Source organism: Echinops telfairi, unplaced genomic scaffold, assembly GCF_000313985.2.
Source record: "Echinops telfairi isolate 266 unplaced genomic scaffold, ASM31398v2 ScPeMD7_4;HRSCAF=17, whole genome shotgun sequence".
Lineage (NCBI taxonomy): Eukaryota > Metazoa > Chordata > Mammalia > Afrosoricida > Tenrecidae > Echinops > Echinops telfairi.
Window position 1 is genome coordinate 37,849,047 of NW_022103900.1, and position 25,174 is coordinate 37,874,220.

A 25,174-nucleotide genomic window follows, 5' to 3' on the forward strand; every position below is an offset into this window, starting at 1 on the left:
CTTAGATTTAAGGAACTGATAAGTGCTCTTGAACTTAAGGCTGAAATTTCCTAGTGTGAAGATTAGCAAATGACTGCTTTCCCAATGATATGGAATGGTGGTGATTGAAATTTGGTTAAGATCTCTTGCTTTGAGGGTACCCAATGAATGGTAGCCCTGTAATACCATATACGAGGCTTTTCTTGGTTTCTTATGACATGTATTAATCTGATACAAATCATTCTGCCTCTGTAAATGAATGTTATTGAAAGTTTTACCCTATTACTAGCCCGCATTTTTGTGTAAATAATGTGCAGTCACTTAAGCATTTAATGTGTACAAGTCAAAATTTCGTGTATTGCTGTCTGAAAAACTGCCTATATTTATAAAATTTCCTTTTCTCAACAGTGTTTGAAATTCTATACCATTGGCAAATTTTTTTTTTTAAACATTTTATTAGGGGCTCATACAACTGTTATCCCAATCCATACACACATCAGTTGTGTAAAGCGTATTTGTACATCATTTCTCAAAACATTTTCTCTCCATTTAAACCCCCGACATTAGGTCCTCATTTTTCCCCTCCCTCCCCGCTCCCCCCTCCCACATGAGCCCTTGATAGTTTATAAATGGGTATTTTGTCATATCTTGCCCTGTCCGACTTCTCCCTTCATCCACTTTTCGGTTGTCTGTCCCCCAGGGAGGAGGTCACACACAGTTCCATGTAATCGGTTCCCTCTTTCCTACCCATTCTCCCTTTACCCTCCCTGTTTTGCCACTCACACCACTGGTCCTATAGGGCTCATCCATCCTGGATTCCCTGTATTTTCAGTTCCTATCTGTACCAGTGTACCTCCTCTGGTCTAGCCAGTCTTGCAAGATAGAATTCGAGTCATGGTAGTGGGAGCGGGGAGGAAACCTTTAGGAACTAGAGGAAGGTTGTATTTCTCATCATTGTTACATCGCACCCTGACTGGCTAATCTCCTCCCCGAGACCCCTCTGCAAGGGGATCTCCAGTGGCCTACTAATGGGCTTTGGATCTCCACTCTGCACTGCCCCCATCATTCACTATGGTGAGATTTTTTGTTCTGATGATGCCTTACACCTGATCCCTTCGACACCATTGGCAAATTTATGACACTGTCGATAGAATCACCTTATACCACAGGGGAATGATTCATAATGTTCTCTACCCATAAATGATAAAATCTCTAAAGTGAACCAGAGACATATATAAATCTCAGATATATAAATAGAATTGTGGCTTGCATTTAATTCTTGCCTCAATCTAAGAACAATTAATTCTAAGATTTGGTGCCCTTGATACTTGTCCTCATGAAGGAATCACTGAAGATATAGGTGCTGAAGGAAAGTGGTGAAGAAACTAGATGGTGCCCGGCAATCAGAAAGAATAAGTCTTAAAAGCATGTCTTAAAGGCTTGTCTTCAAGCAAGCAGCCATCTAAGTGAGGCATCTACTCAGTTCACATGGGAGAAGCACACCAGCCTGTGTGATCCAAAGATTGTAAATAATAAAATCCACATCTGAAGGTGGGAATGTTATCAGGGATTAAGTTATAAACACCTATTTTGGAGATGGCTATGAGTTACAGTGAAAGCTCCAAATCCATTTGTAGTGCCTCCACATGGATAAAGCCTCCGGTGACTCCTCTCTGAATATAGTCCAGGGATGTCAATAGCCTTGCTATTATATTATAAAGTCAATAATGGCAGATGTAGTTAGGTTAACATATAATAACCTCCCTTTTGACCTCCCTTTTGACTCATTTTACAGTTGTTTCAGTTTTTAATATTTTCTAATTTCTTTATGATTGAGATGTTCTCTGTTTTGTCATTGTTGTTTTGCTTTGTTATTGCTGTGTGTGTGTGTGTGTGTGTGTGTGTGTGTGTTTGCTATGATTTTCTCTATATGAAATCCAGGATAGGTGATCTGATAGGGAGAGTAACTGGATCCACTTACCTTGAGGCACAGCAGAGGAGGCTGTAGAGAAATGGTGTGCTAACAATGAGCACAGAAATGTTCTGAAGGTAATGGTGTTGATGATTGCACAATGCTTCTTAACTTGATTAAGCAATTAAATTGTATGTTATTTGAGCTGTATACCAAATTTACTATTTTGAAAAGATATCTGAGGTGGAATAAAAGGCATCGACTTTTATTAAATACTTATTAGGCTCATAGATACCCCAGGACCTTTTCATAGCTGAAGTCGGTTGGTTCCTGTAACAATGATACAAAGCAGCTATTAATGTATTTACAGATAATAAAATCTAAATGCAGTTAAGATTGATAATGTATCCAATGTAACGAATTTGGTATAAAAAAGTATATTTGTGAACCAGCCGGTGAGCTCTCTGTAACAGGGGATTGCCTGTGCCTGGCAGGCCATTGTTTAGCTTCCCCCACCTGCTTTTCCCTTCAAAAAAGTAAATTTTAGCTCTTAAAAGGTGTTTATGGCAAAGCATGTGGAATATAAGAGAACCTATAATCCCTCTACCCAAAGATAGAACCAGTGATGTTAATTTGATGTGAAATTTTACCCTTTTCTTTAGCATTTATGTATACATCGATAGGTTAATTAATATAGTATGTACTTTTATTTTAAGTGCATATGATCTTTTGCCTTTTACCCTTATATTTTTAAACCATCTCTGACCAAAGTGGGTTAGACACTTTTAAAGGAGAACAGAGAGAGGTGTTGAAGAGACGGGGTTTGACTTAAGAAGACGGGGTGCTACGTGCAGGTTGAGACTGCAAGTAGACCACAGTCTCAGGAAACCAGGCACCACGCTCTGGGAACCTTCTGGAATCAATCATCCCAACAGCCAGCCTTCCTGTTTCTTTTACAGGCAGCAACCTGAGTGATGGCTTGTGGCATTCAGTGAGCATCCGAGCCAGAAGGAACCGCATCACTCTCACTCTTGATAATGATGCAGCATCCCCAACTCAGGATACCATCACCGTGCTGATTTATTCTGGAAACAGCTACTACTTTGGAGGTAAATTCGCAGCCTCTGAAATGGAAAATAAATGGGAGTAAAGGGAGAGTATATTGGACATTTATTTCACTGAGATGATCCTTGTGTTGTCAATTACAACATTCTTTCAACACACACATATACACGCACATACACACACACACCACTGCTAAACCCCAAATAGGAGAGGCAGACCCTCTCACTGCTATAGAGATACAAGGTTAGAGTGCTGAAAAAGAAAAGGGCTTTTTAGCTCTAAGTGCTAGTGTTATGTAACAGATCCAAATGGGATGTTTGTTCCGATGTCTAGTTCTGTGATCACATTCCCAAGGAGAAACTTAGCCACTCAGCTGGAAACTTGACTAAAGCATACTAACGTTAGCAATATCTGAGAGAGGAAAGAGGCACCTGGGAAGGCATCATTAGCATGCTCCGTCATGAGATCACATTTTCTGAAAAACCAAAGTCACTGCTGATTCACAGTGATCCCCTGTGGGTTTTGAAAACGGTAGCTATTTAAGGGAATAGAAGCCCAGTCTTTCTCCTCTGGAGTTGCTGGTAGTTTCAAACTGCCAACCATGCAAGTCACAGCCCAAAGAGTAACCACGACACCACATCACTTCCTCGCCACTTCCCTTTCTTTAATCCTCCTGCCTTACCTTCCTCGGGTCCATCGCAGGATGTGCCCAGTTTGAGGGGCAGCTAGAAATGGAGAGGACCTAGGAGACCTGCAAGGAGCAGCCATTAAAGATCCCACCATCATGGATGTTAGGCGAATCCTGGGGGCTTTGCTCTGGCAAGATAACAAGTTAATAAAGTACAAGCTGACACAGATAAAAAACATATTTAGACATCTACAGATTAAAATTGTGTATTCTTATTTAATCCTTTCAGTCTCTTTTTATTGAAGACATGGTATCTGCTTGCTTAGGTGACTGCATAGTTTCTTTGTGCAAAATTATACAACAACACCTCTTAAATATAATTTACAAAATATGTCTCGCATACGGATGGTATGTGGATAAATAAGTACCCAGAAAAGAATCCCCAGGTTCACCACACTCACTGGATTTCCTCTGAGAAGGAAGCAGAGTGCAACCATGTGTTTCTGCTCTGTTGGTAGAACCACAGGAGAGGCCTCCATCCTTGGAACGTTCCCCACATAGGCAGGGACAACACTGTCCCTTTCTCAGTGAATGTGGTATGTGTCTGTAACTGAATTCATGAAGCAATTTTACGAAGTAGATAATATTACCCCATTTCAAGATCATGAGACTATTCATTGCTGAGATAATCCCTGAAAGGCCATAGAGCTCATAAGCAGTAGAGCCAGTATTCAAACCAAGATATATGTGTTTTTTATTAACTCCAATGAAAATCAAAGGATGATAACAAAAGTGGTGTAAATGGTGTGAGGGAAGGATGTTGGGACCCAAAAGTAAATCTCACTGATGATGTGCTCTTTCAAAGAGACAGAAAATCAATCTTCAATTTATTTCTGGGGAATAAGAGGTCTTTTGGATTATTTGGGTATTTGTGATAACAATAAATTTTGGAACACCTAAAAGGCAAAATTGACTCATCCCGTGATGTGAGAAGTATTCTGAGATGTGCATTACGGGGCACTGGGCTTAGGATGTGAAGATTTTATGTGCCATTTACAATGGTTACACAAATGCCCCACATATAAACTGTGACCTTAAGGTAGGTGAAAAATATAATAGTCAACTTAAGTTTTTTTCTACAGCTTCAATTAGAAGTTGTGACATGTCTCTTCATTTTATAGTGTGATTTGGCCCAACAATAACTACCTACTAGAGATAGCTGACATAATTTTAAATTATATATGGATTGTTTCCATGTTCTCCGAACTTATTAAATCCATTTGGATGGACTTTGTAAGGCATGAAAGCACTAGTACAGCTAAGCGGCTGTGTGCCTATCATTAAGAAGCACCCATGCCTGGTTTGCATGCTATGGTATATTGCGATAAGACACTCTAAAAAATAACACCCTTTAAAAGGTATGTTTCCAAACTGTTCACGTATTCTGCCCTATAAGAATGTGCAGTATGTGACCTCCTCCCTGGGGGACGGACAACAGAAAGTGGGTGAAGGGAGACGTCGGACAGGGCAAGATGTGACAAAATAACAATTTATAAACTATCAAGGGCTCATGAGGGAAGGGGGAGTGAGGAAGGAGGGGAAAAATGAGGACCTAATGCCGGGGGTTTAAATGGAGAGAAAATGTTTTGAGAATGATGAGGGCAATCAATGTACAAATGCGCTTTACACAATTGATGTGTGTATGGATTGTGATAAGAGTTGTATGAGCCCCTAATAAAATGATTTTTAAAAAATAATGTTGGAAAATATTTTTTTAAAAAAATGGGCAGTTAACTCCATAGAGTCTTGATTTGCATTGTACAGCACATCAAAATCTAGCTATATTCCTGTGTGTATCTTTCTCAGGAAGTACACCTGTTAATGCTAACAATTAACTAGGCCATTACACTGCTGTCATCCATACCCAAATAACATTTCCTTTGAGAGTGTAATTCTGAATTGAATTGTGAATTTAGTAGTTAAAATATGCTACAACTTTGGGGTGAATGAAGTATACTATGCAAAAAGAATGGCAAATAGTTTACTAAAAGGGTGGGGTGGTGAGTGTTACAGTATTAGTATTCCCTTTAACACACTGTTTTCTTCCTACACAATGATTGAGGATGCCCCATTGTATGCCAATTCTGTCCCCTTTCTGAGATTCCTAGAATTTGAAATGAAACCGTGTGCACTCTGCTGTAAATGAAAAAGCGTGAAAATAATTAGACTTCTAGGTCTTCTATCAATAGATCACCAAAGCAATAACTTGTCATTTCAGTATTCGTGTTCATCTTTTTTATTTCTTATTCCACAGGGTGCCCCAACAATCACTCTGATTCTCGATGTTTAAATCCCACCAAGGCTTTTCAAGGCTGTATGAGGCTCATCTTTATTGATAACCAGCCCAAGGACCTCATTTCAGTTCAGCAAGGTTCCCTGGGGAATTTTAGTGATCTACACATCGATCTGTGTAGCATCAAAGACAGGTAATTATGGATTCTGCTCTGTTCTCTCACCCCCTTCCCATTCTCAGTGTTCTGAATATGAGTTTCTTTAAGCCAAATTCTAATTCACCAACATTAGCCATATTAGATATAATTGTCATGCCTAATGGAACATATTTCTGAAAGGATGTCAGACCCAGAGAAAAAATGGTTTAAATTAGTAGTCTCTCTTCATGTTGACTTGCAGTAAATGGGATATGCAAATTAAATCAAAATACAAGTTTGTGAACGGATTCAAATTTTATGCATAAACAACATTTGATTACTTTGAAGTTAGGAGTAGAGCAAAAGGAGGGAGAAATTATATCTGCCCTAAACTATTTCCTTCTTCGTTGTGATGAGTTTCCTTTCTAACACAGGCAGAGAACTGGTAGGCCTCGAATGCCCAGTCACAATTGCTCCCCAGGTATAGCTGGGGTTTACCACCCCCCCACACACACAGAAGCACACACACACACACACACACACACACACACACATCTCTGTGTTTCTTTGGCTCAGAGGTGTGCAGGCTCTGCTGGAAAGAGTCAGCACTTTTACTCTGACCCCAGGAATCTAGAAAACTCAATTTCTCTATTGCTCCTGGGAATTTGCTCTTCTTATATTGGAAGTTTCTAGATTCAAAGTCCTCCCCCCCCACACACACACACACAATACACACACGCACAGACTCACTCCGTACCCTTTCCTTTGCAGAGGAGCAAAGAAATGTGAGCCTGATTTTTCAAGGCTTCCTATTGATTCTGCAGGTACTATATCCTTTCAAAATATGGCTGAAGAATGTGTCAACTGCTTGCCTTTGTGGTGATAACGAGGCCTTTTGGAATTTCATCAGGGAATAACTTAGTCATTACACTGAAGTGATATAAGTGACCAAGAAGTATGCCCCCATTTCTGAGACACTTGGCAGCAAAAACTTCGTGTGACTGCAGAAGAATGAGGTCCAAGATCTCAGGGGAGGATGTGGAGTTAAATGATAAAGGAAGCATAGGTTTGGTAGAAGTAGAATTAGTGGAGATGTTGGTGTCCCGTGAACTAGCAATATATAGATTATCAGAAGGCACAGAAGCAACATAGTATAGCTTTAAAATATTTCATTCATTTAAGGTACTTTTTAAATTTTACAAAAATCTAATATTGGGGTGTATTTTATAGTTAATAGTGTATAAATTTAATTGGTGGCATTGTCTCCCTTAGGTAAGTTTGTTTTGTTTATTTATTTTACATAAAATAATGGAATGTCCTACAATGGGTAGTACTTAGATCCAGTAAAATGTAGCTCAATAGGATGATAATTCAGTATGAGTGGAGCCTCTGATAAAAATGTGACTGGAAATGCGGAGAGCCATCTGTGCTCATGGACTTGGGCTTTCATGCTCTGGGCAGAAGTCAGGGAAGAAAGTGATGGGTTTTACCTCGCAGAGTTCTCAGAAAGAAGTGAGAAAGAAGTACCTTGTGATGTAATGGAAAATAACAAGGCAGCTTCACAGAACATATTCATCAGGAATGCTCAACGTGACTAATACAAGTTGGTGAAGTGTTCCATGCGTCTCTGTTATTAACACCACTCATTGGGCCATCAACAAACCACACACCTCCGGGCTCTTCTGCTTCTGCCTCCCTGCCCCCTCTTTTACCACCTGGTAAAGTGTGTAACGAAATGTGTGCATCATCAAACTGTTAGAGTTCAGAGACCTCAGAATAAAAGATACAGAATTTTTGCACTCTTTACACTCTTTATTAATGGTTAGGAGAAAGCATATAACTTAATCAGCTGCAGCCCTCGGCAAAGTGTGGGCATTACAGAAAGAACATTTGTCAATAGGGGTTTCTTATGATACCTTAATTTCTAATCAAGGAAGCTCTCATTATTTTTGATTACAAGAAAGTAATTGCCATCTACATTGCATCATTACTTTTATGTAATTGTACTCTATATAATTGCATTACATACAATTGTGTTTTGTTAATTGAATAATAAGGGATTGTTTTTAGTTTAGCGAGGAAATGGTACATCTTTCTTGATTTACCAGCGTGTCCCCCAACAGAAAGAAAACTTGTGGCAAAGACTTTGCTCGATTAATTATCTTTTTAAATTTATATTTGATACATCTGGGAGAGTGGTAGGGGTTGGAAAACCAGGTATCTGAATTTCAGGTTTCCTTTCAAATGTGCTAATCAATTGGAACTTGATTTCAGACAAAGCAATAAATCTTCATCTTTAAGGAGCTTTCTCCTTTAGAGGGGAGAACATTTTAGCTGTGATTTTTCTTTTTATTGTTGTTGCCTTAGCTCCTTACTCCTGACGATCCCCTGCACAATGAAAAGCAGTATTCTTAGTTCTGGCTCCATTCCCCTGGCTCGTTTGGGAGTCAGACTTTTATAATCCAGTGGTTTTTCATTGTTGTTTTTTTTATGTTTTTCTTTTAAGTAGATTGCCAGCTATTTTTGATTTTCCTAGTTCATGTCAACCTAGACGCTCCTCTGAAGCACACGGAGCATCAAAGACATACACAGTCTCCACTGACAAATGGGTGTTGGATGTGCATGAGGTGCATTGGCCAGGAATCCAACCTAGGTCCCCTGCAAGGACTGTGAGAACTCTACAAAGGAGCCACCACTATCTCCTGGGGATAGTGGAGGGAAATGAATTGGATGACAGCTTCCTATCTGGTCAGTGTCTGTTCTTACTTCCACCTTCACTCCATGGGGACCCAGACCTCCTTCCTGACCTCTTAATTGACTTCTCCCTGGAAATCGGCACACTCACCTACAAAACGGGGCACAGTCCTCCAAGTTTACCTTCCTGGCCAGCTCAGATCAGAAGTCCTACACAGTGAAATAGTCACAGGATTAATCTCTCTGGGAAAACCACGCCTGGAAACACCACAGTGGCATTCAGAGAAGAAGCACAATTTCCTCAAACGTTTAGGAGCTTCCCCCCGGTGGGCTTTCTTTAAGATAGTGATGTTCCTAAAGCACCTTCGAGTCAGAAATTACCTCCAGCAAAACTTGGGAGGATGAAATTGAATACAGCATTTCATGCCAAGGAACCTTAGCGGGTCAATTTGCAGCTCAGGGATAGGTAAATTACCAAGCACTCTGGCTTCTGAAGAGATAGAGAGAGAGAGAGGGAGAGAGAGAGAGAGACTGAGAGACTGAGAGAAATGAGATGGAATCACTAGCTGGCTCCAGAGCCTTTGGCTGCAGGGTGAGTGATTGGTTTCAGGGGCTCCACCTCCAGACGTCCCAGTGAAACCCAAGCATAGGATTGGGAGTGAGATCAATGTTTCTTAGGTGGGATCATGTAGGATCAAAAGGGACCATTCTCTGTAGACCCCCTTCTCTTTTCATATTCTTCTGATACTGTACAGGAAGTAATGGAAAAACAGGTCGGGAGTAGGTTCTTGGCTGCTGTATCCATTGGCACCCCTTGACTCTAATCCTTTCTACAAATAAGCCAGTTAGATGTTGCAATCTTTTAATGACACACAGAAAACTGCTTTCAATTTCTTGCAGTCAAATACCTTATGAAATGTGGCTTCTCCTTCCATAACCACTTCCCTCTTCCTCAACGCAGCCTTTTAAGTAAAGTAGCTGCTAAATCATCTCGTCAAGATTCTTATTTTCTTCTTTGAGGTTTTGGACTGTTGTCAACAGAAGAATAGGAAAGCATTATATAGGATAAACTCCTACAAACTAAAACTCAACTGTGTGTGGGACTTCGTTTAAAAAAAAAAGTGGGTTGATAAAGAAAAGGCACGTTGCAGATGAATGCTTATGCCTCAGTTCTCTAAAACGGAACAGCTTCGCGCTGGGTACCAGGAAAGCCATGTGAGTGCAAGGCCCACACAATCTGGGCTTCTTCTAACTCTAAAGTGAGAAATGTCACAAAACAATGCTGTTCCTTTACTCATGAGATAATGAAAACAGGATTTTTCACTTTATTTACAGAGAAACTGGAAAGAGTCTGTGTAACAACGGATGAATGGGCGTGTTGTAAATACCATTTCATTTCCTTTTCTCAATAATCTTGTTTGATCTGCCAGCCATTCACAAAGTCTGGCGTGCAGCTGAGCAGCAGCAGTAGCATGTGGAAACGTGACCCAAGTGAAAAATTGGGGCCCAACACATACCTTCAAACTCCGAAATTCTGGGGGCAGTGGTGAGAGAAGGAGCAATGGGGTGGTAAAAAGTGTTAGCACATTCTGCTGCTAATCTAAAGATTGGAAGTCGGAGTCCACCCGCAGGTCCCTCAGTCGATCTCTGAAAAAGCAGCCATCCAGAACCCTGTAGTACACAGTTTCCCCCTGCTGCGCACAGATCTATCTTGATGTACAGAGTGTCATCACTGAGGCCTTTGGATTATGGTGCAGCTGAAGAATATTGAAAGGACCAAGGACTGCCAAAAAGAACAAACAAATCTGTCTTGGAAAAAGTACAGCCAGAATGCCCTTGAACCCAGGGCTGGCGAGGATTGATCTCGTGTACTTGGACAGGTTCTCAGGAGAGACCAGTTCCTGGAAAAGCACTTCATGCTCGGTGAAGTAGCGGGGGAGGAAAAACGAGGGAGCCCCTCGACAAGTTGAATTGACACCATTCCTGCAACAATGGGCTCAGCCAGAAGAACAGGGGTGAGGGTGGCACGGGATCCATCATGTTGGCTTCTGTTGTGCATCAGATCACTATGAGCACAAACCATCTTAGTGTCACCTAACCCAATTGACAATCTAACGTATCTATTTGTATTCCACCTATCAATCAATGTATCATTCTAATCCTAATAACCGATGAAGGTGGGTTGGTAGGTGCCTTCTGGCTCACAGTGACCACATGTCCAACACAACAAAATATTGTCCGGTCTGCACCGTCCTCAGGATTGCTACGTTCGAGCTCCTTGTGGCAACCACAGTGTGGTCCTCTGGTTTGGTATCTCTCCACTTGACCAAGCCTGATATCCTTCTCTGGGGACTGATCTCTCCTGTTAAAATACTAAAAAGGGTATGTCATCCTCACTTCCAAAGAGGGTTCTTGTCTTACTTTTTCCAAGTCAGATTTGTTTGTTTTTTGAGCAATCTATGCTATACTCAGTTTTCTTTTCCAACACCAGAATTCAAGCACATCAGTTATTCTTTGGTCTTCCTTATTCACTGTCCATCATCCGTAGGCATAAGAAGTTGGAAATATGGGTCAAGTACACCTCGGTCCTCAAAATGGCATATTTCCTTAAAACAAAAGATACTTTTTGCAGCAGATTTGCCCAATAAAATACATCGTTTGATTTGTTGACTCTTCCCACTATTTTCCTGATTGTGAGTCATGATGCTGCTTATTGTACTAGTTCTGAGGATTCCTGTTTTCTTCCTGTCCAGTTGTCATCCACACGGAACGCTGTAGGCTTTGACCTTAATCAGTAAGTTTTCAAGTTCCCTTCACTTTCAGCAAGCAAGGTTGCATCGTCTGCACACTCCCAGCTGTTCATGAGTCTTCCTCCTGTCCTGATGCCACATTCTTCTTTACATAGTACAAGGAGTTGGTTCCTTTGCTCGGCATACAGATTAAACAAGTATGGTGAAAAGATACAGCCCTGGTGTACACTTTTCCATTCGCTGAACTACTCATAATGCCTACGACTCAGTATCTCCTTTTCCTGGGCCTTTTGGCCCATGTACAGGTTCCACAGGAGCACGGTGGAATGTTATGGAATTCCCATGCTGCACAATGTTATGTACAATTTGTGTGACCAACAAAGTCACATGCTTTTGCCGTCTCTACAACACAGAGCAGGGATTAGAGGAGCATCCGATTTGGGCAAGAATGACTGTCTTGAGGTAATTTGATCTGATTTAGGAGTGTTTTTCCACCTGAAATTAATGAGAATAAGCACTTATGTCTGTGCTTCCTAAAATTAAGATGTATATGTCTTTAAATGTCCTAGGGAGAAGGAACTTTAAAGAGCCCCAAACTGGCTTCTAATTCAGTAAGTAACATTAAAGGAGTGCATTTTGTGTTCTGTGACCAATTAAAATCAAATTCATCAATTGTTCATCAGTCTTCCTTATACCTTGTCCAGCTTCCACATGAATATCATATTTATGTGGTCCTTGGTCCTAGACCTTGGTCCGATATACCTTACTGACATCTCTCCTTTACAATACATTAAAGACTTCTTTTGTAGCAGGCACACATGTTTGTGTAAGAAAAAGCACATCATTATCGTGATGAAAACAGGTCTTTCTGGCCAAGGGGAAGGGCACTGAATAAATGTTGGTTCATGGGAAAGAAGAATTTAGGCACAACCAAGGTCACACTTCATCCTGCCACATCAGAAGATGGTGAACCTCTTTATTCACCTGGCAGCTGTCTGAAAGATTGACACTTTATTCACCTGGCAATGTCTGAAAGATTGACACTGAAACGAAGTCAGAAGAGTGTGCTGGGCTGAATTACCGTACACATCTCTGGAAATGAGTTGTAATAATGAGGCCGGGAAGAGATGTGCACAGTCAAAAATCAGTGAGCTCACTCAGACTCAGCCTGTGCCAGGGCCATCTTTTCTGAGATGTGAGGCTAAGAAATTTAAACATTTTAGGTGACACAGAATGCAATGAAACATTTGTTCTGCATGGAAATATGGCAAGAAATAGTATTTTAAATTTTAAATGTTCCAGTTGTTTCTGTGAAGCTATGTTTAGATGTAACTATGTAAATATCTTCATATAATAATTACAACCAAGAAATTATTCCTTTATACATCCTACATCTCAAGAAGCCGTCATCTGACACATTAACAAGGGCTGAAAATCAGTTTTTCACATTGCTTGAAGTGCTTTCTCATATAGCCAATATCACATTCTGTTTTCCTCATCTACATTGATGCCCCACATCAATGTGAGGCAAACGACTCACATTTTTATTTATAATTTTTGTAAAAATATAGCATACCATTTACTGATTCAACATTCATCCTTTGTACAATCCCATGAAATCAATTAGATAAATCATGCTGTACCGCCAACATCATCCTTTGCCTTATTTTCTTTTCCCACAAATAGAAACTCATCCACGATTCCCCACTTTCTCCCACTCATAACAACTACAGGTACAATTTGATCTCTCTATATTTTCCTATTAGTTAAACCATATGCTTGTCTTTCCATGATTTATCTTTCAGTATGATGTTTTCAAGGCTCATCCCTACGGTGAAATGCATCAGGACTTTATTTCTTTTTATTACAGGGTCATTTTCCATTGTATTCATACAACATGTTGTCTTTCACCAGTGTTTTCTCTAGTCCTAAAGCTTTCACATGTAGCCCATTTTATGTAACATGTACAACCATAGTGGAAGACCACAAGTTACTGTCAAGTCAATTTTGACTCATGAAAGTTCTACATGTGTCTCTGTCAGATTGCACTCCACAGCATTTTCAGTGAGGTGTCTTAGTGGATTCACACTTTCATTCTGTAGGGACAAACAATAATCATTTACACAATGCAGGGAATCCTATGAAGGAAGAAATGACTTTTATATATAGATAGGTATAGATATAACAAAAGGACTTTATATAGATCTATCTATCTATCTATCTATATAACAAAATACCCATGCCCATGCCTCTTTCTTGGAGTTGTGACAAAGATAATGTGTAAGGAGAATAATATAAGCTCTTAAAGGTAAGAGCTAGAGAGACAGAAGTGGAAGGTGCTTTATGTATCTCAGCAGGCCCTACTTTTAGAATAATCATATACAAGCAGAAAAAGATGACATTTTCTAATAATATACCTACATGTATGACACTCATCTCTTGGCTGCCAGTTTGTCATACTCTGGTGGCTTGTGTTGCTGTGACACTGAAAGCTATGTCACTGGTATTTTGAAGGTCAGCAGAGTCACTCAAAGTGTATGGGATTCAGTGGAACTTCCAGATTAAGAACAGGATGCAAAGAAGGGATTGGCTGTCCACTTCAGAGGAAGTAGCTGCTGAAATCATCAAGAATGAAATTCAAAGCATAAAAATCAATGTCCTAGGTGTTAGTGAGCTAAAAGGACTGGTGAAGGCCATTTTGAATCTGGAAATCATATGGCTTATTATGCTGGGAATAACACAATCAATAGGATTAATGATGTGCTCATTGTCACAAAGGATATTCCATGACCTATCCGGAAGTACAATCCTGTCTGTGATAGGATTATATCTATCCATGTCAAGGGAATCCAATCAGTACAACTATTATTCACACTTAAGCACTAACCACAAAGGAAGTGATGAAACAAGTGAAGAATTCTACTAATGTCTTCAGTCTGAAATTGATCAAACATGCAATCAAGACTTATTGATAATTATTGGTGATTGGAATGCAAACGTTGAAAACAAAGAGAAAGGAACAGTAGTTGGGAAATATGATCTTGGAGATAGAAACAAAGCATGATAGAATTTTACAAGACCAACCACTTGCTTATAGTAAATATGATTTTTTCAACAATAAAAATGACAACTGTACACATGGACTTCTTCATATGGGATGCACAAAAATCAAATTGACTACATATGTGGGACGAGATGTTGAAGAAGCTCAATATCTGTAGCTAAACTGTCCATGGACTCACTGTTCAGGAACAGACAATCCATTGATCATACGTAAGTTCAGGTTGAAACAGAAGAAAATGAAAACAAGTCTCCAAGAGTCAAAACAATCTTGAGTCTATTCTACCTGAATTGTGAGAACATCTCAGAAGAGATTTGGTATATTGAACACTGACTGATGACAGAACTCCTGATGAGCTGTGGAAGAATGTCAAGGTGAAGAAAGAAAAAGTCATTAAAAAGACAGGAAAGAAAGAAAATATCAAAGGGGATGTCAGAAGAGACCTTGAAGCTTGCTCTTAATCATAGAAGAGCTAAGGCAAATGGAAGAAATGATAAAGTTTTACTGAATTGCTGAATAGAAAGTTTCAAAAGGCAGCTCGAGAAGACCAACTAAAATATTATAATGAAATATACTGAGACTTAGTTAGAAAACATAAAGGGAAGAACATGCTCAGTATATCGTAAACTGAAAGAACTAAAGAAAAAAAATTCAAGCCTTGAGTTGAAATATTGAAAGAGTCTCTGGTCAAACTATTGAATGATACAGGAAGCATCCAAAGAAGATGGAAAGAATAGAGTCACAATAGCAAAAGCAACTGGTTGATACGCAGTCATTTCAGGAGGTAGCATATGAGTATGAACCAATGGTGCTAAAGGATGTAGTTCAAGCTGCACTGAAAACAATAGTCAACAGCAAGGCTCCAGGAGTTGTTGGGATACCAATTGGGATGTTTCAATAAACCGATGATGCCCTGCTATCACTCACTTGTCTATGCCAGGAAATTTGGAACATAGTTACTTGACTGATTGGAAGAGATTCATATTTGTAGCCATTCCAAATAAAGGGGAACCAATGCTCAAATTCTAGAATAATATCACTGATATTACATGGAGGTAAAATTTTGCTGAAGCTCATTCAACAACAATTGCAGTAATAGTATCTTTACAGGGAGCTACTAGGGGTTCAGGCCACATTCAGAAGTGGACAGGGAACAAGAAATTTTATTGCTGATGTCAGATGAATGTTGGCTCAAAGGAGAGAACACCAGAGAGGTGTTTATTTACATTTTATTTACTATGTCAAAGCATTGGAGTGTGTGTAAAACAAAAACTATGGCTAGCCTTGAGAAAAATGGAAATTCCAGAACACTTCAATGTGCACATTCAGAACTTCTCTGTGGATCCAGAGGCAATTGTGTGAACCCAACAAGGGAGTACTGCATGGATTAAAATCAGGAAAGATGTGGTCAGGGTTGTGCCCTCTCACTGTACTCATACAATATGTATTCTAAGAAAATAATCAGAGAAACTGAACTACATGAAGAAGAATGCATCATCAGGTTTGGAGGAAGGCTTATTAGAAACCTAAGATATGACACAGACATAAACTTAATTGCTGGAAATGAGGAGGACTTAAAGTACTTGCTGATGAAGATCAGAGTTTGTAGCTTTCCGTATGAATTACAACACAATTCAAAGAAGATCAAAATCCAGACAACTGGACCAGTAGTTATTATCATGATACATGAAGAAAAGATTGAATTGGCCAAGAATTTTGACTTGATTACATGCAAAATCAGTGTTCATGCCTTAGGTACATCTGCTGCACTAGACTTCCTGTATTGAAAAGCAAGGGTGTTAGTTTGAGGACTCGGGTGTGTTTGACTCAAATAAGTATATATTTCAATGGCCTCACATGCATCTCACAGTTACACGCTGACTAAGGAAAACAGAACAAGAATTGATGCTTTTGAATTGTGGTGCTAGAGAAGAATACTGAAAATACCATGGCCTATTAAAAAGACAAGACAATCTGTCTTGGAAGGAGTAAGGGCAGAGTGCTCCACAGAGGCATGGATGGCAAAGCTTCCTCTTATGTACTTTGACCATGTCTGGAGCAACCAGTCCTTGGGAAAGGACACCATGTTTGGTAAAGCAGGGGACAGCGAAGAGAGGACACACGGTGTCTGAATGGGCTCAAGCGTAGGAACACTTATGAGCATCACTCAGAACCGAACAGGGTTTCCTTCTGTTGTGCATAGGGCAGCTTTTGGTAGCAACTAATCATTCAAAGTTTATTTTATTTTGGGACAAGTGATTAATGTGTTTTTTTTGCTTTGAGTTACAGATGTCAAATGATCCCTTCTGATTTAGATTCATCTTGAAGGGATAGCTTTCACGTGAATTACCAAGCCTACTGCAGAACCCTTGTCTTTTTATCTTAGGATATGTTGTAAACTAAGTAGAATGTTTTGAAATAATTCACAAACACACAAGTCCAAAACACCTGGCTACATGAAAAACATGTATATTAAGTCAATATATATTTTCCAAACTTTTAAAACACAACTCTAAGTATGTGGGATTCCTACCACATCCAGAACAACCTTAACTATATTAAGGCAGCATTTTACAGTACCTGCTTCCTGGTTTTAACTTTGCTGAAAATCTTAAGTTTGTCTAAAAAATACTAGGGAGAGGACCTAGTTATTTTGTCTCTAATAACTTGATAAGTATTGAAATATTGCCTACTGTACTTCTGAAGCACTCTGGATTTATAAATATGAGAGAAGTTTTTTTTAGAATTACAGCATCCCTTACTTTGAAATTGGATTTATATGTACCAACTTTATCATGTGTATATGTACAAGTTATTGTTTTGGCAAGTATCATTAAGTTGCCCCCTTAACTCGTTAAAATGAGTTAAAACTTTATGCACAAGGGAACAAAACTGCACTCTCCTGTGCCTTCCCCTTGACCTGTTCAATGGATGGGGCCAGTGTGCTCTATGCAGTTCTCATTGGCTTCTTTTAAGAAATAGATGAATAGAAATAGAGTCTTAGTCTGTCTTAGTGTGGAAGCTGCATTGGAACATATTCAGCATCCTAACAATGCACAAGCCTCCACTGACATATGGATAGTGGTTATGCATGACGTACATTTGTCAGGACCTAAATTTGGGTGTCTTTCATGGAAGATAAGGATTCTGCTACTAAATATACTTGTTTATATATTCACAGGCTCAGCACAAACAAGATGACATTATTCAGTCCTGATACACACGCTCCCTACTTGTTAAGATACTGTCCATGTTCTTTTCATTTTTCCTGTGACCCAGGCATTATTTTTTTTTTCTGATTGCCATCTATGTGCTAGGACTTTTATTGGTCCTGAGGATTCAGAAGCCTCTGATCTTACAGAATTATATGGTTTGAATTACGTCCACTGTGTTAGACAAGTTTCTCTAGAGAGACAAAACCAGGACACTTAAGATTTTATATAGATAGATGTTAGATAGATGATAGATACAACATAAGATATAAACAGCTAATTAATCTATACGTAATACAAATGGTTCAGTGCAACTCACTTCTGTGAGACAGTCAATACACTGGGAGCCCTTTGAGGGCTGCTGGGTGCAAGTCATGGAAGCAGACATCTGAGTCTTCTGTAGAGCAATTCAGTAAATCAGGTCACAAGCAGAAAACAGCAGGGCAGGTCACCAACAGTCAGCCAGATGACAGGGTCTGACAGTCCCCAGCTCAAGTGATATATACACCAGCAGTGTGGCAAAGCAGGTCTTGAAGGAACCTCAAGCTCTAGTGATACAGTCCAAGGGTTTGGTGTCTCACAAGTAGTGTAGCTCACAAGTTGAGGCAGAGAACCAGTTAAGGCAACCGCACATTGGTCCAATCATCAAAGAGCAAGAGACAAGAAAGGTGAGGCTCGCCAAGCCATTTATCTCTTTGTCCTTCAATTAAACTGCAACCTTATTAATCCCAAGTGTGTTTATTGTCCAGGTTGGCACAATAAACCTACCTATCACATCCACCCAAAAGATATATTGGAGTTCTCACCCCAGTACTTGGGAATGCAATCTTGCTTTGAAAAAGGTTCTCAGAAGATTTTATCATCTAAATTAAAGGTCATACTGGAGTAAAGAGAGCCATGATTAATACAAGTGATGTCTTGTGAAAGAGGAGCTAGAGAGATAGACTTAGAGGGATGGTGACCCTGTGAAGATGGATCTGCAAGTCAATGAATGACTGAGGTGGCAGAAATTTGGAGAGACAAGAGAAGATGTTCCTCTCCATATCAGAGAGAACAAAGCCCTGCTGACACTTTGAACTCAGTCTTTTTGTCTGCAGAAATGTGAGGTAGACAATTTATGTTGTTATAAGTCACTCCGTTTATGACACATTGTCAAGGCAGCCCTGAAACTCATACCTAGAGCTTGGCATCCTTTTCCCTATCCCCTGCTCTGACATTCCCGTGTCCTTGGATTCAATGGTTTCTTTAGACCATCTTTGGATGGTAAATGAATCAATTCATCCAGTTTTTCTTTCTTCTGTTACTTTGCTTCTCATATTGTAGCATCTAGGCTAGGCCAGGTGCTAAGAAGCAGCTCAGTTCACAGTCTGACCACAGTGGTTCTTCCCTGATTTTATAAGCTTTATGTGGAACATAGAAATTGAGTAAGAAATCATGGAAATAAACATTTATTTTCTCAAGTGTTGTAAGTGGCATAACAGAATATTTGAAAGTAGGATGGAGAATCATCGGGGATGAGACAATGCATTCGGAAAGGGAGAGGTAGCAGTTACTATTCCATACCCTGGATCTGTCCCTTCAAATGTTCTACATTACAGTTCTTTCCAGCGCCTTCTATATCACTTTGGCTTACAAATCTATCCTATCCTTCTTCCTGTGTGTCTTCTGATTTAATTCTTGCTAGCTGTGGGGGCTAATAAGTGACAAAGTGACAAATTCTACTTGCCTTAATGGGTAGAAACTCTCTGAAGATTTATCTGAAAACAAAATACCCACATTCTCCAGACACTTGGGTGTGCTGGGAATTGCTCTGTCTTTAATACCACCACTTACCTGCCAGCTGGTTGTACTGTGGTGGCATGTGTGTTTCCATGATGCTGGAAGCTATGTCACGGTTATTTCAAATAATAGCAGGGCCACCCAAAATGAACAGGTTTCAGCAGAACTTCCAAATGAAGACCAGATGATGGAGGAATTAGCCACTGAAAACCTTCTGGATAGAATTGGAACATTGTTATATACTAAAAACCCCAGGCATAGAATCAGAACATTGTCAGAGCTAATGCCAGAGATATAGCCCCAAGGTCAGAATGCACTCAAAATGTGGCTGAGGAAAACTGCCTTCTCAGTTGACAATGATGTGTGGGGATGTTGGGACCTTCACTTACTGATAGGACATGACTCAAAATGAGAAGAAACAGCTACAAACATCAATTAATAATTGGGACTTGAGAAGTATGAAATTTGAATCTAGGAAAATTGGACGCTGTAAAAAAATGAAATAGAATGCATACAGATCTACATTATACACATCATTGTGCTGATATGGTCTGTTATTGGCCATTTTGAATCAGAAAATTATATGGTTTACACTACCAGGAATAACAGATTAAAGAGGAATGTCATTGCATTCATCATCAAAAAGGACATTTCAAGATAAATCTTGAAGTACAATGCTGTCTGTGATAAGAAAATATCTATCCATATACAAGAAAATCCAATCAATAGCACTATCATTAAAGTCTATGCAACAACCTATACAGCTAGTGATGAAGACACTTAAGAAGTCTACTAGTCTCTCCAGTCTGAAATTCATCAAGAATGCAATCAGGATGCATTGATAACTGTTGCCAATTGAAATGCAAAAGCTGGAAACAAAGCGGAAAAGCAGTAGTTTGAAAAACTTGGTGATAGAAACAAAGCTGGAGATTACATGGTAGAATTTCGCAAGACCAACTACTTCTTCATCATAAATATTTTTGCTCCACAACACGAACAGTGACTATCCATGTGGACTTCTCCAAATGGAATGCACAGCAATCAAACTGACTATCTCTATGGGAAGAGCTCGCGGAGAAGCTCAATATCGGCAGCTAACACAAGGTCAGGGTCAACTGTAGAACAGACCATTAACTGCTCACATATGAGTTCAGGTTGAAATTGGAGAAAATTAAAAGAAGTCCACAAAAGCTAATTGTGACCTTGAGCTTATATCCACCTGAATTCAAGACCATCTAAAGAACACACAATATGCATTGAACACCAATGACAGAAGGCCTGATGGGCTGGAACACAAGAACATCATACAGCAAGCGAGCAAAGGGTCATTAAAAAGACAGGAAAGAAAGAAGGAATCGAAGTGATGGCAGAAGAGACTCTGATACTTGCTCTGGATCATAGAGTAGTTAAAATAAATAGAGGACATGATAAAGTCAACGATCTGAACACAAATTTTAAAGAACTCAAGGAGACAAAGTAAAGTATTATAATGACATGTGCAAAAAAACTGTTAGCAAACCAAACCAAAGAACATGCTCAGCATATTTTAAGCTGAAAGAATTAAAGAAAAAAATTCAACCTGACTAGAGTTGACTGAGTGGCCAAATTGGGCCAAGAATAGTTCGATCCTGAGATAATTCGTTGTTATTACAGAGATACAAAGTTCATTTTATAATTGCATAAGCTCTAGGTCAGAGAACTCAGCAAATAGCTGTCATTCTCCCGTTCTTGGAGAAGAAGATGAACACGGAGAGAGAAGTAAGTTCCCAGAGAAAGGTAAAGGCCAGAAAAAAGTACACTTGGTTCTCAGGGCCAGTCATACCTGAGACCCATCCTCATCCCTCTCCGCCTAGCTGTTGTAACGTTGGAAAGCTTTTCTTTGCATTCTGTGAGCCAGTGTCTTTTTCTCTAGACAGTTTACTTGTTATTAACTGCCATTAGTAAACTCCGGACTCATGGTGGCCCCATGAATGACGGAAGGAAATCTTTCCTAGTCTTGAACCTGCCCTATGATTGGTGTGGGTCAGCTCATTGAGAGCCATAGGGATTTAACTGACTCTTTATCAGAAGCAGATTGCTCCACCTTTCTTTCCAGCCCATCTTTGTGTGGATGCTCTGCTGAAACCTGCTAAGCATCATAGCAACACAGGTTGTTGCCCATTCGGTGTATGGGCTAGAATTCCAATATGAATCTCCCTCCTTGAAGGTGAGACTGTTACTACTGAGTCACCAAAGCCTCTTTCCTATACCTACCAACTGCTATCAAATTAATTCTTGCTCATAGTAACCCTCTATAGTGTTTCCCAGACTGTAAATATTTATAGAAGCAGACTCATCTTTCTCCCACAGAGCAGTTGGTGGTATCAAACCACCCACCTTGCGGTTAGCAGCCCAATGCCTAACACTTGTGGGTGTTAGGTACCGTGGAGTAGGCACAATGGAACAAAACACTGACTAATCCTACACCATCCTCACAATTAGTAAGGTTTAAATTCTATTTTGTATATTTTCAACCAAAGAGCCTCATGAGTATAAACATGTTGAGCCATTTACACAACCAAACACCAAAGAAGACACTGAACCAAACCAATCTGGCTCCACTGAGTCCATCGTTATTCGTAGGGTACCTACAGGGCACGGTGCACCTGCCCTGTGGGTTCGGAGATGCTAACTATGAGATCAGAAAGCCTCATTTTCCTTCTGACAGAGTCCACTAAATACTATTTTAAAATTTAAAGGCAATTATATTGTGCTAGTTACACAATCGGGTGTCAATTTGGGACTTGAGAGGATTAAGAGTGAAGGGGTGGAGTCTAGTCTGTCAATCGGGTCATAGCCAATGAGGCCTCTGTGTGGGTATGACCTTCTCCTGAGGATTCTGGGAACTCTGGTATTTCCTCCTTGGAGGCAGAAGACACATTCTGTCTCTGCTCACTCCCTGAAAAGAAGCCCTACTGAAAAGACCTGACAAGACACATAGCACTACGCTGATAAACCCCTGTGCCCTGGGAACTGGTGAAGCCACATGGAGACTCCTGCCAGTGCTGAGATGCTTGCAACACCACTGGGTCCAAAGATTTTCTACCCACTGGCCTGTGATGATCCTGTATTTGGCGTCATTGCATGTGTTTCGTGAGTCAGAAGAGGGCTTTATAGATTGGTGTAAGACATGCAGGCTAATATCAGACTTATGGGCTTGGACGGAACTGAGTTGGGATGCTTTCTTAATGTACAATTACCCTTTGTATAAAACTCTCTTTATCCACATATGAGTATCCATGAATTTGTTTCAGTAATCTACCCAGACTAACACATATATGTTTATGTAATGAAGGATTTAGTTGTTTAGTTGTTTTTTTAGGTTAGTATTTTCATTATATAATTATATTCATTATATCGCTGAACACAATTCTTATCATTTTAGGTTACATTGAATTATCCCTCATAAGAGTTCAATGTTCAAGGCAAACTGTTGTTTCCAGAGATAGTTTCAGTTCAAGTTTACAAAATTATTACTGGGCAATAATCATGGGTTTTCCTACTCACAATGGATCCAGCAAATCTGGTTTCCACTAACAAATACTTATCAACAGATAAAGAGAAAAGCGAACAGTGTTTCCTACATATACTAGAATACTGACAAGCCTAAAAGGAAAATTAAGTCCATGCTAGAACATGAATGAACATCAAAACCATTTTGCTGAGCAAAGTAAGTCAATTACAAAAGGACAATTTAAAAAAATACTTGGTATAGGAATATTTACATGAAATTACAATAATAGGTAAGTTTATAGATACCAGTGGTTACTAGTGATTGTGGGGATGGGGAATTGGTGCAGTGGAGGTAAAATACTTCTCTCTAAAGAAAATATTTCATTTTTGTCTATGATAATAGAAAACTTGTCAACCTTTTTTGGTTGATAATACTTACACTACTAAATGAACGGTTGCACTACTAAGTGTTACAAAGTTAATGTTTGAACTACTAAACTAATGATACTAAGCTCACATCAGAAGGGGGAAAAGGAGCTAAATGGCAGATAAGTGTTTTCTATAAATTTACAAAAACAATATCAAGGACTGGGAGCTGAATCATTGAAACTACTTAGGTACAACAAAACACTTTACAGGGTTGTTTTTTTGTTTTTTGGTTCTGTGGACATGTTTCTGTAGACTGCAGCATTACTAAGAAGCAAGGATGGTGTGATTCCATTTCACCAACTTTGGACATGTTGTTAGGACAAACCCATCCATGAAAAAGAACAACATGCTTGGTAAAAGAGAATGGCAGAGAAAATCAGGAAGACCCTTGACAAGATGGGTTGATACAATGGCTACAACAGTGGTATAAACATAATGGCAATTGTGAGGATGGCCCAGAACATAATGCTATTTCCTTCGTTTGTACATGGGGCCACTATGACTCAGAACCAAATCTGTAGGACCTAACAACTATAACAATAGAAGAGAATATCACCTATATTACTGTGAGGCCAGACGTAACTGATGATGCATGGCAACCATGACTGGGCATTTTGATCAAGGACCCAGTAGATGGATTGTGATCAAAAAGAAGAAAATTCTGAAACAGAACTTCACATTCATATGCAACAGTACTTTTTTTTCCCCAGCAAAACAGATACAGGAGTTTTCAAAAGAGATATACTGTTAATTTTAAATGTATGAAATGTTTACACCCTTTTGAATTCAAGTGTCAGATAAATATTTTCCATGGTAACACTTTCTAGAATGCAACCCATGTGATATTTCTAGTCACTATTCTTAGTTTTATTATTGCATTGTGATAAAGGAATGTGGCAGGAAGATTTTTTATACAAGGCTTGCTTCTCATAGGTGAAGCTATGGCATAGCAGAGTTCTCCCTTCAATACCTCACTGCATGGACTCAGGAAGACCTACTGAGAGAAGGAGGGTCCAGTGTAGCATCCTTATGCTTTAATAACACACTTCCAAAATGCATGCATCAATATACAGAGAAGATAGGACAAGACCTACAACAAAGTTTCGGGCTAACCTCAAGCACAAGATTGTCAATTGAGTTTGTTAAATTTAATATACAACACAATTCAAATATATAATATAGAATTTAATACTTGAAAAAAATTGCAAATGTACATAAAAAGAGGCTAATAAAAGACAAAATGGTAAATAAAAATAACAATAAATAAGGAAAACTTCCCATAATTTTCAAACACATAAATCATCTCTACCAAACGATCCTCTTATTATAGATGGTCTCAAAACAACAACAATAACAACAATGAATCACTATTGAGTTGGTTGTGATCCAATCTTATATGAATAAAATTGGGATCTGTATGCTTTTCAACCAAGATCTGTGTCTGTACCAATTCCAAAGAAAGATGACCCAAAAGAATGAGCAAATTATAAAACAATATTATTGACATCAGATGCAAGTAAAATGTTGCTGAAGATCATGCAACTCCGGTACATATACAGAAATTCAGGCTGGATTCAGAAGTGGATGTGTAACATGAGATAGATGTCATTGCTGACATCAGAAGGATCTTGGCTGAAATCAGAAAATACCAGAATGAGGTTTACTTGTATTATACTGACTATGCATAGGTATTCAACTGTGTGGATCATAACAAACTGTAGATTGACTTCAGGATAACAAGAAC

General features: G+C 39.3%; 1 protein-coding gene across 2 annotated transcripts in view; it reads left to right on the top strand.

Moving 5' to 3' along the window:
• Positions 1 to 25,174, top strand: part of CNTNAP5 (contactin associated protein family member 5) — a 1,132,484-nt gene that overhangs the window by 629,943 nt on the left and 477,367 nt on the right. For both annotated transcript variants that reach the window (XM_030887885.2, XM_045299024.1), the window contains 2 exons: positions 2,851 to 3,000; positions 5,899 to 6,070. In XM_030887885.2, the coding sequence (XP_030743745.1) occupies positions 2,851 to 3,000; positions 5,899 to 6,070 (322 nt within the window). The remainder of the gene's footprint in view (positions 1 to 2,850; positions 3,001 to 5,898; positions 6,071 to 25,174) is intronic.